The sequence below is a fragment of the Tuber melanosporum genome (genome assembly GCF_000151645.1).
Source record: "Tuber melanosporum whole genome shotgun sequence assembly, scaffold_182, strain Mel28".
NCBI lineage: Eukaryota > Fungi > Ascomycota > Pezizomycetes > Pezizales > Tuberaceae > Tuber > Tuber melanosporum.
The window spans coordinates 167373-181144 of record NW_003298844.1 but is presented as its reverse complement, the minus strand read 5'-3'; the positions used below and the strand labels follow the sequence as shown (position 1 = coordinate 181144).

The 13772-nt window shown below is 46.5% G+C and overlaps 1 protein-coding gene; it reads right to left on the bottom strand.

Moving 5' to 3' along the window:
- Window positions 1-2068: 2068 nt before the first annotated feature.
- Window positions 2069-12824, bottom strand: GSTUM_00003624001 (uncharacterized protein; the record flags this gene model as incomplete). XM_002837310.2 has 21 exons in its annotated part: window positions 2069-2583; window positions 2635-2866; window positions 2923-3203; window positions 3266-3285; window positions 3318-3756; window positions 3799-3940; window positions 4002-4500; window positions 4556-5346; window positions 5394-6014; window positions 6067-6733; window positions 6783-6881; window positions 6932-7662; window positions 7732-8440; window positions 8486-9867; window positions 9946-10273; window positions 10335-12044; window positions 12101-12172; window positions 12232-12381; window positions 12453-12540; window positions 12593-12657; window positions 12714-12824. The coding sequence occupies 21 exons, from the start codon at window positions 12822-12824 to the stop codon at window positions 2361-2363; spliced, it is 9360 nt and encodes a 3119-aa protein (XP_002837356.1). The 3' UTR covers window positions 2069-2360.
- Window positions 12825-13772: the final 948 nt, after the last annotated feature.

Sequence of the window (13772 nt, the reverse complement as noted above, 5' to 3'; positions counted from 1 at the left end):
ATTAAATCGCTGAGTTCGGGGGTGTTGTTTGTTTATTTGTTTCGTTTCACGCCTCACAAATACCCCGGACAACATAAACAGAAAATAGAGCAGCTATTGGTGCATTTTTTTACCCTCGAGTATTCCTGTTAATGAGGACAAATAGCGTAGGAAGAATCTATTTGCAAGTCACCGAAATTCTGAAGGAGTTTTTCCTCCCTGACGTGCCAAATGCCCCAGGAGAAAGTAATCAGTGCTGTGGATTGTATTCCAAAATTGCGAAGTCGGCATAGGCCAATATGTAATCACTGTACTGTACCGTACATGGTACTAACCACGAATACCGCTGTGATAGGATCAAAAATGCACATTTCAAACTGCGCCTGGAGTATTTCTAGTCCGGCGTGTATCAATCAACAAAACCGCGCGCAATCCCGTGATCGATAATTTAGGGGTGACCTTCATCTTCATGAATTGGTGGCGAAGGTTATGCGGCAGCTACTGGTGCAATCGCCCCCCCGAACAACCACTGCATCCACGAAACCGCCGAGAGACGTACCAGCGCTGGCGCGCATCTACATGAGAGATGCCTGTATCGTTGCGGGACCAAGCGCAAGAGCGATACGGACCTATTCTCCGATAAACCGCCCAACCTTTGTTACAATTCCTAGGATCGGCACCTAAGATACTCGTGCTCTGTGGGGTATCGAGCTGGAGAGGGACTCCGGCGAACAGTTTGACCCAAGGCTTGCACAATTGCATCGCATGCCTCGAATTTCCGTCCTAGACTTGCATTGCTGAACCACTTCAATCCATAGGAAATCACTCGGTAGGATACAAGCGGCAATCCGCGCCCCGCCGAGATAATAGTGTGGCGCTTCACCGGGTATGGATCGGCGCATTTGTCATTTGATCTCGTACGTTCTTGGCGGGTGAAACACAGGTTGGGCCTAGGTGCTGAGCTACTAGCCCAGGTTTCGAAGTTCTACCCTGGGATAGAGAGTTGCTTTGCATGTGGCTTTGGATGGGCTTGAGATGGTTGTGAGTATCTAAGAATGCCGGAGCTCCTGGAGACACAATAAAATACTCATCACGAGTTTCGGCGCAGGAGAGGTTGTGAGGCATAGCCGGGTGATGACGTAAGTTAGGGTCAATGGAGCAATAGCTGTTATGTAATGCTTCACTGAAAATTGTAAACATCTGTTTTCTCTTACGCCTCTATTCTACTCGAGTACCCGGTCTTCTAAATATCACTCTTAATCCACGTTTCGGCCTAATGAAACGCTCCCAGCGAGTCGGGAATCACCGTTTCGCCCCAGTCTTGGGAAAAATAAAATTTCGCTGGCTAAAGTGATATAGACAGTTTCCCGGATACAAGTATATCCCCGAGCCACCACGAGTACTCTTTGCTATGACGTCTACAAAAGCCCTCATATCAACACCGCCCCCCCCACATTACACTGCGACCCACGTGGAAATAAAAAGGGAATAAGATCTCGAATACCAACCCTTGTCGGACCCCATTCCGGGTCTCAACTTCGTACACTAATGCCATCCTCAACCGTTTTGATATAATAACGCACTTGGTCACAACCCATCACCCGTCATAGTACATCCGCGCCTCGCCCGGGTGTTGGGAGAGAGACCATGCAACCGCAATTCATGTCATATCACACGTTACAGTACATGATGCAGGTTTTCTACTTCCAATTATGCCAGTTCAATTTCCTGGCTCGAGCCCAGACGCTATTCATGCACATGTTCTCGTCGGCGATACTGTGCTCTGTTAGTATATCGGGCTAAGCACCTGGCTCGGTTGTCTTGGGTGGGGGCATTCCGCGCAGATGCCGGCCGGTATCGTACGAGGAGCTGCCTGAAGGGGCTGGGTAAAGAAGGGATGGGATCTTGTTGGCTGTTGCTGCTGTCATCGGGGAGGAAGGGGTAATGGTGGCTATGTATCGTGGGGTAGGGGTTGTGTCATTTGTAGCATGATATGATGTTTTTGATGGGCGTTGGGTTTCGGGGCGTGATTTACTGACACGAGTGATATTTCATGTTTCGTGAACATTCTCTGGACGGGAAGATGTTCTGGTTGGAGGTTTCAAATGCGCTGCATAGTAGTAAGAAACATTCCGCTGCCGTTACTTATATAAAATACCTAGATAAAGGTAGTAGAAACTTAAGCCTAACTGACTAGGTGTTGATGCACTTTTGAGAGGGTATGGGGCAGATAGAGGAAAAATAGAAGAAAAGTGGATATGGGAAAGACAACAGAGAAAAAACGTTCACTGAGACGTTAAACATGCCACCCTAAGAAAAGGGAAAGAAAACACATTGAAATATTGTTTTTCGAGAAAAGCCTCGATCTTAGGCTGTACAATTTAAGAAACAGCGGCCGTGCTGTTGAAAGAATTAACAGCGAGCCCAATTTTCTTGAATAAGAACTTCCGCGATGACTCGTCCCTGGTTGGTATAAAGGGACCTTGTCGACCACCTCGTAGCATTAAAGCTATTCCTGTTTTCTCCATACTGATTGTTTGAAGCTCGTTTAGGGGAAGATCCCATTCACAGTAAAGCCGTTTAGCTTTGACAAGCATGATTCGCCTTACTCTGCATTAGTCTTGGTCTCGCCGGAGTAATATAAGGGGAACTCACGAATATGTCAACATTACGACTAGGTCCTGCTCGGGGAGTTCTAGGTGAGCAATGTATTCGTCGTCAAAGAACTTTCCGTTGTCTAGCTGCTTCAGCCAAAATTGACCTAATGCTTCGCGTTGTGAGTACGGTCTAACAACCCCATCCTGGCCGATGTATCGTGTGAGGCGGACCCGGTCCAGTCCTTCCGCGTCAAAGACGGTCGTTGTGTTACGGATACCCTCGGTGACATCTGTGCCACTTAGATATTAGTGCCCAGCGATGAAATGACAGGGTAAGGTCGCGCACTTGACGCGAGATCAAAGACTCCAATCGCAGGCTTAGTAGCCAGACCAACAACACCCTTGCCAAGTCCCTTCAAGAAGCCTAAGGCGCCTTCACGCTCTGCGCCTTCCAGCGGCTTTCTAGCAAGTCCACCGAAGCCACTGGCGAAGCTGGTGATGAGTGAGTCAGCGCCAGATGTTACACCATATAACGCATGTTTTGGGCGGTTCCGTGCTCGTGAAATGCGCCTACGATCTTGGAACTGTTTGTCTAAGGTTGCCGCAGCGAGGCCTTCATGTAAACGGCTGGTTAGTATTCGTGGAAGATTGATACTGTAGGGAATGTGTTTGCATGCCTTTAGAAATACTGCCCGTAAACTTGGACAAACTGTCAGATACCCCGAATACTGACTTCTTGACGAAGCTGGTGGCGCCCTTGGCAAGCCCAAGACCAAGTTCGGTTGGACGATCCGTCATGATGAAGCCGTTATAAGGCTCGTAAAATATGTCCCAGACACCAGAACTGATATTGTTGAACAATCCAACGGGGTTACCCAAAAAGTCTGCCGACCCTAGAATCTTGTGGATTTGGTACAAGAACTCGTTGCTGTAATGGGTCTGAAGGTGCCGGGCAAGGACCGGCATTGAAACTCTTGCATTTTCCAACATCAAAGAATTTAGGCGCACCGGCGCATCATTGATATTTCCGATCGCCATTGTAAAGACGTTTAGGATAAACAGCAAGGGGTTGCGTGATGAAGTTTTGTCCTCGACATTGACTACTTCTGTCCGAAGAAGTGAAATATCAAGCTGTGCGGGTTGAATGTTCAGCAGCTCAAAGTACATGTCTTGCCCGGCACTGTCCGTCTTTGGCTCTGGAATGTCTAAGTCATCGTCGCACAATTTCCCGTCATCGTATTCCATCCAACTAGCACCTGGGATCTTGGAAAAGTCGAGAAGCGCATAAATAAAGTCCTCATCGATTTCAAGCGTCATCTGCTGCAATAGGAATGTGGCATATTTAATATAGAGTACACCGTATGCTATAATATATTAGTGGGTGTTAATGATTTTAAGGATTTAGGGGGAACAGAGGTAACGTACAATCATCCTTCACTCGAGTGATTGATGTATGAAGCGAGGGGTGAACATCCATTTCTTTACCTGTCTTCGGTACGACACTAGGATAGAGAATAATAGGAAAAAGTCCTCCATATAATTGATTGTCGATTTGGATCCACTTCAAAAGAACGTTGAGGGTTTGAAGAAGGGATGACTCATTGTATTTCACTTCTAGGTCGCGGAAAGTGATGTAAGCCAATTCCTTGATTTGTCTGTTGATAAGCGAAATTCCGATCCCAGCAAATCGGATTTGGACCTGAAAAGTAATGTCACTGTCCCCATCCTTCACTTCGAAGCCGGCACTCGTCGCAATGCTACTAGACGATGCGTTGGTCTTGGGTTTGTATAAACTCTTGGAAGGTCGGTAGTTGGAAAGGACTAAGGTTTGTGTGGGACCATCCGCTCGAACGTTGATCTCAATTGTCTTCTTTATTGGATTGCCATCCTCACCAATTACGCCAGTTTCCACTTTAAAAGGCACCTAGAAGCAAATAAGAACCCAAGATCTATCTGGGCAAAAATAAGGGGGGGCTTACTAGGTTACCGATCTCTGCAAGGCGGACATGTCGCTTTTGGTTGTGAACCATCAGAACAAGCTCTTTGCTCTTAGCAGCTGGGAAATCCCAGGCGTAAGGCATAATGCTTCGGGGCGGAAGCTTGTAATAGACTGGACGGAAGTCGCTCTCCTTTTCTTCGTCATCGTCCTGGTTGGGGTCGGCTTGGTAGAAGGTAAATTCCTGGCTACTCTCATTCCGCATAGAGAATGGCCAGTTCTTCTTTTCAATACTAAGATGTAGAAAAATAGTAGCTTTCTCTTGTAAAATGTCTATCCGTATAAGGCTTTGCCGCTGGTTAGCTTTATGCATCTTAACGTGTACACTTCCCAAATCAGAGATATTAAAAGACGATGACCATCGATTATTGATGCCAGGGAAGAGTAGAGTCAGCTGTTTACGCTCAGAAGCCTTGAGGAAATGTAAGGGAAGTAACTCTCCGGGATTTAGAGTCATGATGTTCTTTGAACCGGTGCCAGGTTCTCTTATCTGAATCACTTCGGATAATTTGCTCTTAAGGATGAATCGAGGAGTCAAAGTAACGATTTTCGTCATTTTGTATTTTCCTTCTCCTTCGTCCACTGATATTCCGATATGCAACTCGGTTTCCTTTGTTGAGGACGGGAGGACTACGTCTGCAACGTTCCCGATCGCTTCAAAGCTGTGAGGTCTACTCCAGATCGAATCTCCTACTTTGAGAACCGCACGGTTCTGCCGGTCATCATTCGGGTAGGAAAACATGTAGGGGACAGCTCGTTGAGAGGATCCTGCACCTGAAAGTATTAGCTGAAGCCATGAACTGCTGAAGGTTATTTCTCACTCGTTTGCATCTGCCCTGCGGCGACCTTTGCGGATTGTAACAGAGACTTAGACTTAACCATCATCGTCAACCCAGTTTTGTTCAGAATCACGTAAGGACTATAGACTGCGACTCGGAAGGCGCCACCACTGTTAGCAATCGGGAAGTAATGTAGCCGAAGCCTTAGTTCCAAGCCCTGGTTGTCTTTCGCCACCAGCGTTGTTTCTTTATCAAACTCTGTGCTATCGGAATTGATTATAGCGAAGTCGCTGGCGCTATAAACGGTATCTTGCATATCGATACTCATGAGAAGTAGATGTGAAAGTTCGATCACATGGACTGGGCTCAAGCCGCCTTTGCGAAGAAAATTCGTCCATTCTTTCTTGGTATGCTTGTCATATATGCGGAATTTGAAGTCATAAGGAAGAAGGTTTTGAACCTCGAGGGGTGCAGATAACTGGATCCTCATGTACGGATATAATTTCGCGACTGGGTTATTCCGTGAGAAGGTGGCATGCATTTGGAAGTAAAATGGGGGCGCATTATTTCCTTCCTCGCTATTGCAGTTGAGACATTTGGTCGGCTTTTTCAAAAGGGTCCTCCAGAACAGATGGTCTTGAGACCAATTATACCCGAACCCAGCTACAGAAGAGTTAGCAATTAAGTTGTGCTGGAGAAGATTCAGGGGATTCACCATCTGGTCTAACCACTACTGATTGGTGATATGCGGTCTCTATTGGAGCTGGCTGGCTTTCACCCGGTAGTATTTTATAAACTCTGACAATATGCTGAGCTTCGACGTCTAAGACACCGATCTCTACAGGAATTTGAGTGTTGTTTTCGATGATGAGAGGTGACCTGAAGGTGATGTACTTGACGTTATCTGTCCCAAGATGTACCTCACATAGTAGACGGTGGAGGGTATTATCCTTTGGCGGACGAAGTGTGTAGAGCGTCTCGCCTTCCTTATTAACGGGTATTTCGGTTATGCTCTCGAACCCTGAATTTTCGATTTTGATGCCTACAATGCCACTAGATCCATCGGGGCTCAAGTTTTCCCGCATCTTCTCCCATTCTTCGAATCTCCAAGGCACTTGTTCCCCATCTTCGAGCTTAACTGCCATTGGTTCTCCTAGAAGTGGGTCGGAAGCAGCCCATACATGCAAAGGGAACCCGGTCTGGTTGCGAATCCGGTAGGGGGAATCAGCGCCGCGCGGTTTTGTTAGTATATCTTCGTCTTGCTGCATGAACTGCGCTGCCTTGGAAGCTAAAGCTATTGTCTGGGATGTGATAGTCAATTCTAACATCTTTCGGGAGATAAGATCAATTGAGAGTTTCTCTTGCTGAACTGAGCGTGACATCTAATATCATTTAGTAAATGTTTTGTTGGGGGATTCGGAGTAGCCTCACATGAAAGTCCAATTGCCATGGTTCGATCAATGGTTCCCATGCAGATTTCGAAAAGTTGTAGATGTTCATGAATAACTCGATACTTGTGTCTGCATCCAACTGTGAAACATGTTTAGTGATGGGTGGTAGATTGTAAGTGGATGACATACCTCTCCGGACCAATCCTTTACTCGAGCATTGAAATGTTTTACGCTCAAGTCCAATAATGGTAGTTCATGCTGGTCTCCGATCAGTATTACTCGCATCCCAGCAAAATTGGCGCTCAACCCTTCCCGCTTCACAATTGTCGAAGCGGGTTGTCGACCAGGGCCTTGCTGGAATTGAGATGTCTGACTCCTAGCAGTGGCAGAAGATTTTGCACCTTGCCGTGCCGCAGTTGAAGGTTCTTTCCCACTGGCAGTTCTTCGCCTGAGAGATTTCCCAGACGCCTTTGAGGTGCCAAGGCGCTTGGCCTCACCTTGTATCTCAGGCTTGCCTTTATTGGGTGAAGACATTTCAGATGCCTTATTGAATATTTGGGTCGCTAGAAGGATATCGCGCAAAGATACTCGCAGGACCAATGGGTCAACATCTATCTGGATGCTCTGAATGGACTGATTCACACCAAGTGACCGGTTGTCCATCGATCCGGCTATTGCAAAGTCGTCCAAAATACGGAGACGGCTGGTTTCAAACTTATCCATCCGGCATAAGAACATTCCCACTTCCTCAATTTGAAGGGTTAGAGCGTGTTGCTGTGAAACCAGAATCTGCTTTGTGCTTAGGACAATGGCTTCTGAGTTACTGATTCCGGGGTTGGCAATCAGGATGACTTGGGAATCGACAATATTGACTTGGAAGGAAACAGGTATTGCCTCGTTGGTTTCCTTGACTTTATCGTCTTTTCTGGGGTCCGTAGACTTTGACGAACGATCTGTCTTGCTAAGCGAACCCAACCCGAGGCGGGTACTTCTCTCGCTGAGATCATCTTCACTCTCGGAACTCTCTTCCGACGCCTCTGCCAAGGGGCCCTCATCAGTTTCTAATGCCGACATCACAAAGTTCCGGAGGGCGAAGATATAATCCAAGGCAAAGATAATTCTGGGACTATCGATTGTTAGAAGTGCCACAAGGTTTCGTTCTACGCCACCTGAGATCGTGACGCTGGCCATAAATTGTGACCCTTGATCATTCGTAGACGACATGATCTTGCGGAACTTATTGGTTTCTTGGAACCGGCTATCTCTAATATTGAAGGAATCGATTAGAAGCTCTGATTCAATAGAGCCGTCGCTGATCATTCGGAGCTTAACATTAGTATTACTTAGGGAAGCTCTAGATAGGCTTGCACCTTCGAGGTCGCCAATAGGGTTGTCCGGGTCAGCAGTGAACAGTTCTAAGGCTACGCTCCCTACACTGAAGACCATGTCCACCTTGGTCCAGGTATCCGAGCTGACGCCTAGTTCTGGATTCAAATTTACGACTTGGGCTGACTCCTCGCTCGTTTGTTGGATTGCCTTTTTCGCTGGCTCAATATTCTCCACAGGCAACTGTTCGACGAGCCCCTCCTCTTTGGGATCGCTTGTAAAGACCGCCGGAATTGATCGGGAGAGTTCTAGTAAGAACTTGAACTGCGTTTGGGTTAACTTGAGATTAAGATCGGACATTGAGCCCTCGATCTGAGAAAATTAGCTCATATCTGAGATCGCGGGGTTAAATCTTACCTCGAGGTCTGGTCGCTCGGCATTGCAAGTATGCTCGAGATATGTAACCCCAAAAGATATATCTAGTTTGTCCAAGAGCTCTAGCTCCTCTTTTTGACCTTGATTAAAGTAGAAGACAGACGTTAGTCGCGTCTTACGGATTCCAGCGGAGATTTTATTCACAACAGCAGAATCTTCTGAATTATTAAGAGGAACAAATTTGTTCTGTGCGTAGAGCTCTCCGAGATATGCTGTAAGGAGGTCCCGCTCCGCATGATGAGCGAAATTTGTTCGCGGAAAGACTATAATAGGAGTTCTGACCAAGATGTCAAAGTGAATCTGATTTGCGTTTTCTTGCATTTGGCTAGCTTGATTCATGGCAGCTTGACGTGCGGCGTTAAAAAGGGCTTGCATTTTTCCGAACTTAACGGCGAAGTCAATGATCTTCCGAAAGGGTTCCTCTACAAAGTTGACTTTAATGGAGCCGGAACGGAGGTAGATTGAGGAATTGTAGCCAGGATATGATTGGATTGCTTCTGGATCAAATGTTTCGTATCGGAAATCTGCCAGTTCATCACCCTGGATAGTAACAAGCTGCCGCAATGGCGAATTCTCTTCAGCGCCTTCATTGATATCGTCAAAGAGGGAAAAGTTTCCAAGCCGTGCTCCGATCCGCATAGTTTTCCCCATAAGAAACATACCAACGTCGGCACTAGCAAGGCTGAGGGTCGCTAAGCGTATACCGTCATTATTGAGGATGAGGCTTATACTGTCCAAATTGATCTTAACGCGGATTTTCTCGGCTTCCAGGGGATCGTTGGGAATAGCCAGGTCCGACGCCTCCTCTCCAGAGCTATATGTAGCGCCTTTAGTGGACTGGATCGCGGCTTTGGTTTGATTATTGCCGGGATTTGTAAAGGTCGTGATGGCAAAATCAAGAAGTGTTAAAACAGTCTTTCTGGTTATCACAACATTAATTGTAGATATAGAAACATCCACGTTTGTCTCAATAGCCTCATAAACTGTCATAAATTCTGGAGACTCTCGCTTTACCTTCACGTACTTGACGAAGAAAAGGGGATTGTCATTTGATTGCTCTTGAAGCGTATCAGAGGTAACAATTCGCTTGAAAGTAGTGGATGGATCGTCATCTATCAAATCCTCGATGTTTAATGACTTTAGAATTACTTCTGCAGCCATATCAAAAGGCCTGATGTGGAAATCTAAGGCAAAGTGTTCGGCAACTAGGAGAACCAGCTGCTTATCGGGGTTCTTCCCCTCTGGATCTGCCCGGAATAGAGATCCTCGTAACTCCCCCACAGTAAACTTGAGCTCGAATGTTCTCTGGTGTGTACTAGGCGAATCATTCTGAATACCATCAGATGCTTCCTCGAAGTGCTCGTCTGTCTCATCTTCACCATCGCTATCATCCCGCAGTACCAGTTCTTCTTGCTTTGAGGAGAACCGAAAGGGGGTTGGACGAGTTTGGTTAGGCATGGGCTTAGATTTCCAATCCTGGGCGGGTTGGCGCACAGACTTTCGGGGGTTGGGTGAATCTTCGCGGCCTAGTTTCGGGATTGCCACATCAATTATTTTCATCAAGGCTTTGTATTTTTTGTCCGACAGAGAAGCATGAAGGACGGGAAGATGGCCCGACATTCGGAACTTTGTAAGGTTTGATGCTTTTGGGAGAATAGATATATCGACTGTGAAATTAATATTGATCCGATCAACAATATGAAGGTGCTTCCTGTCGGACTTGGCGCGCAACTGTAGCTTTGTTTCTTCCACAGAAGGCCCGATGAGAACCTGGTCTTGCAATTAGATCACGAGGGATGATAATTCGGATTCCGGAGCGGCAGACACGAACCTGCGTTGATTCTAAATTCAAGGAAAACTTGTCATACATCAAAGACTCTAGCCTTGCATAATCCTCCTGACTATATTGTTGCCGCTGTTTGGAATGTATCTCTCTGATATCTCCCTTTTTTACCAGGTCGCTCGTCAGGCTAACATGCCCGGCGTCAAGAATTAAGCAATTCGACTTCTCGTCGCAAATACTTTCAGGTATAATAATCAGAGGTGCTTGTAGATCTAACTTGGCGTTGAGTGTCTTGTGTTCTTCCAAAGCAAACTCTAGCCCTGCCCGTGTTTGTTGTCGGATACCTTCTACAGTAGCACCAGCCGATTCCATCAGAGCACCAATACTCTCCATATGTCGCTCCGGGGGTTTAAAGAAATTGTAAATTTCCTCCACGAAGATAGGGTTGTAGATAATTTCCATGCTCCTCATCTTCATTGTAACTGCCGAATCAGCGCTCTCATCGAGAGGGTTACGCTCAAATGATGCCTGAAAGAATGGTGCATCGGGGTTTGATTCCTTTGGGACATCCTCGTCATCGTCATCCAGCTCATCAAGTCCTAACGCGGAGACCGCATCCTTGACTCTCACGATCTGGGGATATAGGGATCCCTTGGTTGTGCCATCATAAACTCTTAACCCTCCGAGGCTAAGCTCGCCGTAGAAGGAATCTGGACGTTGCAGGACCCTTGACTTGAACGTGTCAAACAGAAGTGCCAGTATTTCCGCTCCGTCCCCATGGGGGTCTCTCTTGAGGGTGAAGCTTCCAGTTCTCAAACTCGCCTCAACCTGCATTTTAACAGAATCTCGTGGAAGGTCTATGGATTCTGCTATGGCCTTCTTCTCATCCCAATCGATCGCCTCATAAAGTTCTTTACGTTGCTGGTCAGTCATGATGGTGCTGGGTTCTTCCTCTTTCTTTTGAACAGAGCCCCACATCCATGAAACCCATCCTTGCGCCCCCTGATGCTCTGGTTTTTTGACTAACGCACGGTCCTTCCGCAGCTGATTTCTTGCAAGAGATCGGTAGAACCTTAGATCCTCATATGACAGTTTCCATTCAAGTTTCTTTAATTCTTCCGCCTCGGATGCCGCTAGTTGTTCATACTGCTTCAGTTGCTTGAACAACTTAATGTACTGTTTCCTGTCATCTCTTCTCTCACGGAAGTAGTCCCAAGACCATTTCTTATTTTTCTCGTGTATTTTGCTCAAAACAGCGTTACCGGCAAAAAGGAACCACGCCATAGGGTCCTCCTTTGGGGACTTTCCTTTTGGTTGATACCTCTTGTATTGCTGATGACGCAGATAAAAGTGGAAATTGTCAACCATCATAAGCACGTCTCTATATTGGTCCTCATCGAGAATAAAACCAATTTCGTCGAATATCATCCGGGCTACCATCTTAGGGACATCTGCTCTACCAGTTTTGTTTACCTCAAGATGGCCAGTGCCGCTTACAGGCTTTAACACAAACTGGTGGCCGGAGGGTATATTGCTCTCAGACGCTATGAGACCCTTGAAACCTTTTACCATCGTTGCATGGGCATCAGGGCGACCCCCAAAATGTTTGGAGTCTGTGTTCCAATAAATGGCCAACGAACCCAACTTGGCGAGCTTGTGAGTAACAGAGACGTTATCCTGGATAAAGTTAGGTTCCCAATTTTCGTTGGTTGAGACGGCAGAAAATTCCTCGAGCGTGAATCCAAGGGAAAACGGGTGCTACGAAAGTCAGCATTCGTTATTTAGCAAAGTATTAAGGAATAGCCGGTTTCTACCCCTGGAGTGCTAAGAGAATCCTCGTATCGGATATGGATGTTTTTCACAGTGATTTGAAGATTATCCAAGATCTTTTATCACTAGGGGTTAGCATGAAATATAAGGTAGGTATTGACTATTCGGTTCTGACTTTGGTAACCAGACTGTTTGTGAAGCTCTGGTTTTTCTGAAGCTCCTCCACTGACATCCCTTCGGTGTTTCTATCTTGAAGTAACTCGGCATTCTGAAGCTTCTCTTGTTTGACAGCTTGTTTCCGCCGTTGCTCTTCCTCTTCGTTATACTATGCCGTGGCAGGTAAGCGCCTCGAAGACAACAGCTATAACTAGTGACTACCAAGGGTAACTCTCTCACCTCCTGATCGGCCTTTGGGTTCGCTAGTAGATAGACATCCTCGATAATTACTTTCACCGGCTTTCCTTTCAGATTACTCCAGGGGATTCTGTAATTTTATTAGCCCTGAATCGGCTTGCCCGGTAGCAAACTGGGCTTACTGCAGCGTAAGCTGTCCCAGATGCCCTTCCATGACATTTAAGGGGAGCTTCATCTGATCCAGAGCCTGAAAAACGGTAAGAAATTGGCCCATGGCTCTTAGGTAGTTCCGATAGGACCTACTTCTTTCTTCAGCTCAAGGTTCCGTAATCGTACATCGCCACTGAGAAAGACCGAAATGTCAGCCAAACTCGGGATTAGCCATTCTGAAAACCAACCTCCAAATGCCAACATTTAGCTGTTTACTATCGAAGTTCTTGATGTACCTGATCAGTTGTCAGTGGGTCGGAACACGATTCAGTATCGGATGTCGCCATACATTCCCAAGAACCGATTCATTAGCGTCGCAATCTGACACAAGGTTAGCGAAACCCAACCCCACTTGAGATAGCAAACATACCAATCCTTCCAGCATTCTGATCTGAGATCCTGCAGCTGGCAGTGCAGTTTAAGGAAATTCAAATCCTCAACAAGAAAACAAATAAGGGAAGCTAATCAACCCGTCTCGACAGGCCTCAACCTCCTCAGGCCACCTAGCACGAGCTGCCCCGCTTCCTCCTGATTTAGTGCCTAGGTATGAAGAATTTGAAACGGGGGTAAAAAAAAAAAGATAAATTGAAAGAGCCCAGAGCTAAACTAGACACCGTAGGAACGAATTAAACGAGAAGTCTAGCAGAAGTTTTGTTGGATGCGGAGCGGTGTGATGGCTGAAGAAAAAGTGAAGGGGAACTGGCAACGGTATTCCGGAGGGTTTATTGTTGCATGACGTCTGCGAGAGGTAATTTAATGGCCCAGGATTTTGGGAACTGGGCATGTGGGTGGCTAGTTGTGGCGCACCAAGCTACTAGCCACACAACTTTGTTTGCAGATCCGGCAATCTCTTCAACCTTAACAGGTTCCCATGCGAACTGTGCCTACTCGTCATACCTCTGCAAGCCGAATGTTTGCACTATATACCACTGCGTAAATACCGGTACGAGTACCGTAGTCTACTGTCTCGCAAGCACCCAATAACAAAATAGACTAACATAAAATAACGCAAAAACACCCAGCGCTAATGCGTACTCGTTAGGTGAGGTTTCCGGCAAAATATCGGCTGGCGTAGGCATTTTGTAATATACCGTGAGATACAGGTTTTTTATGCGGAATTTCGCCTAGTAGCTCTGCAGTATATACTAACAG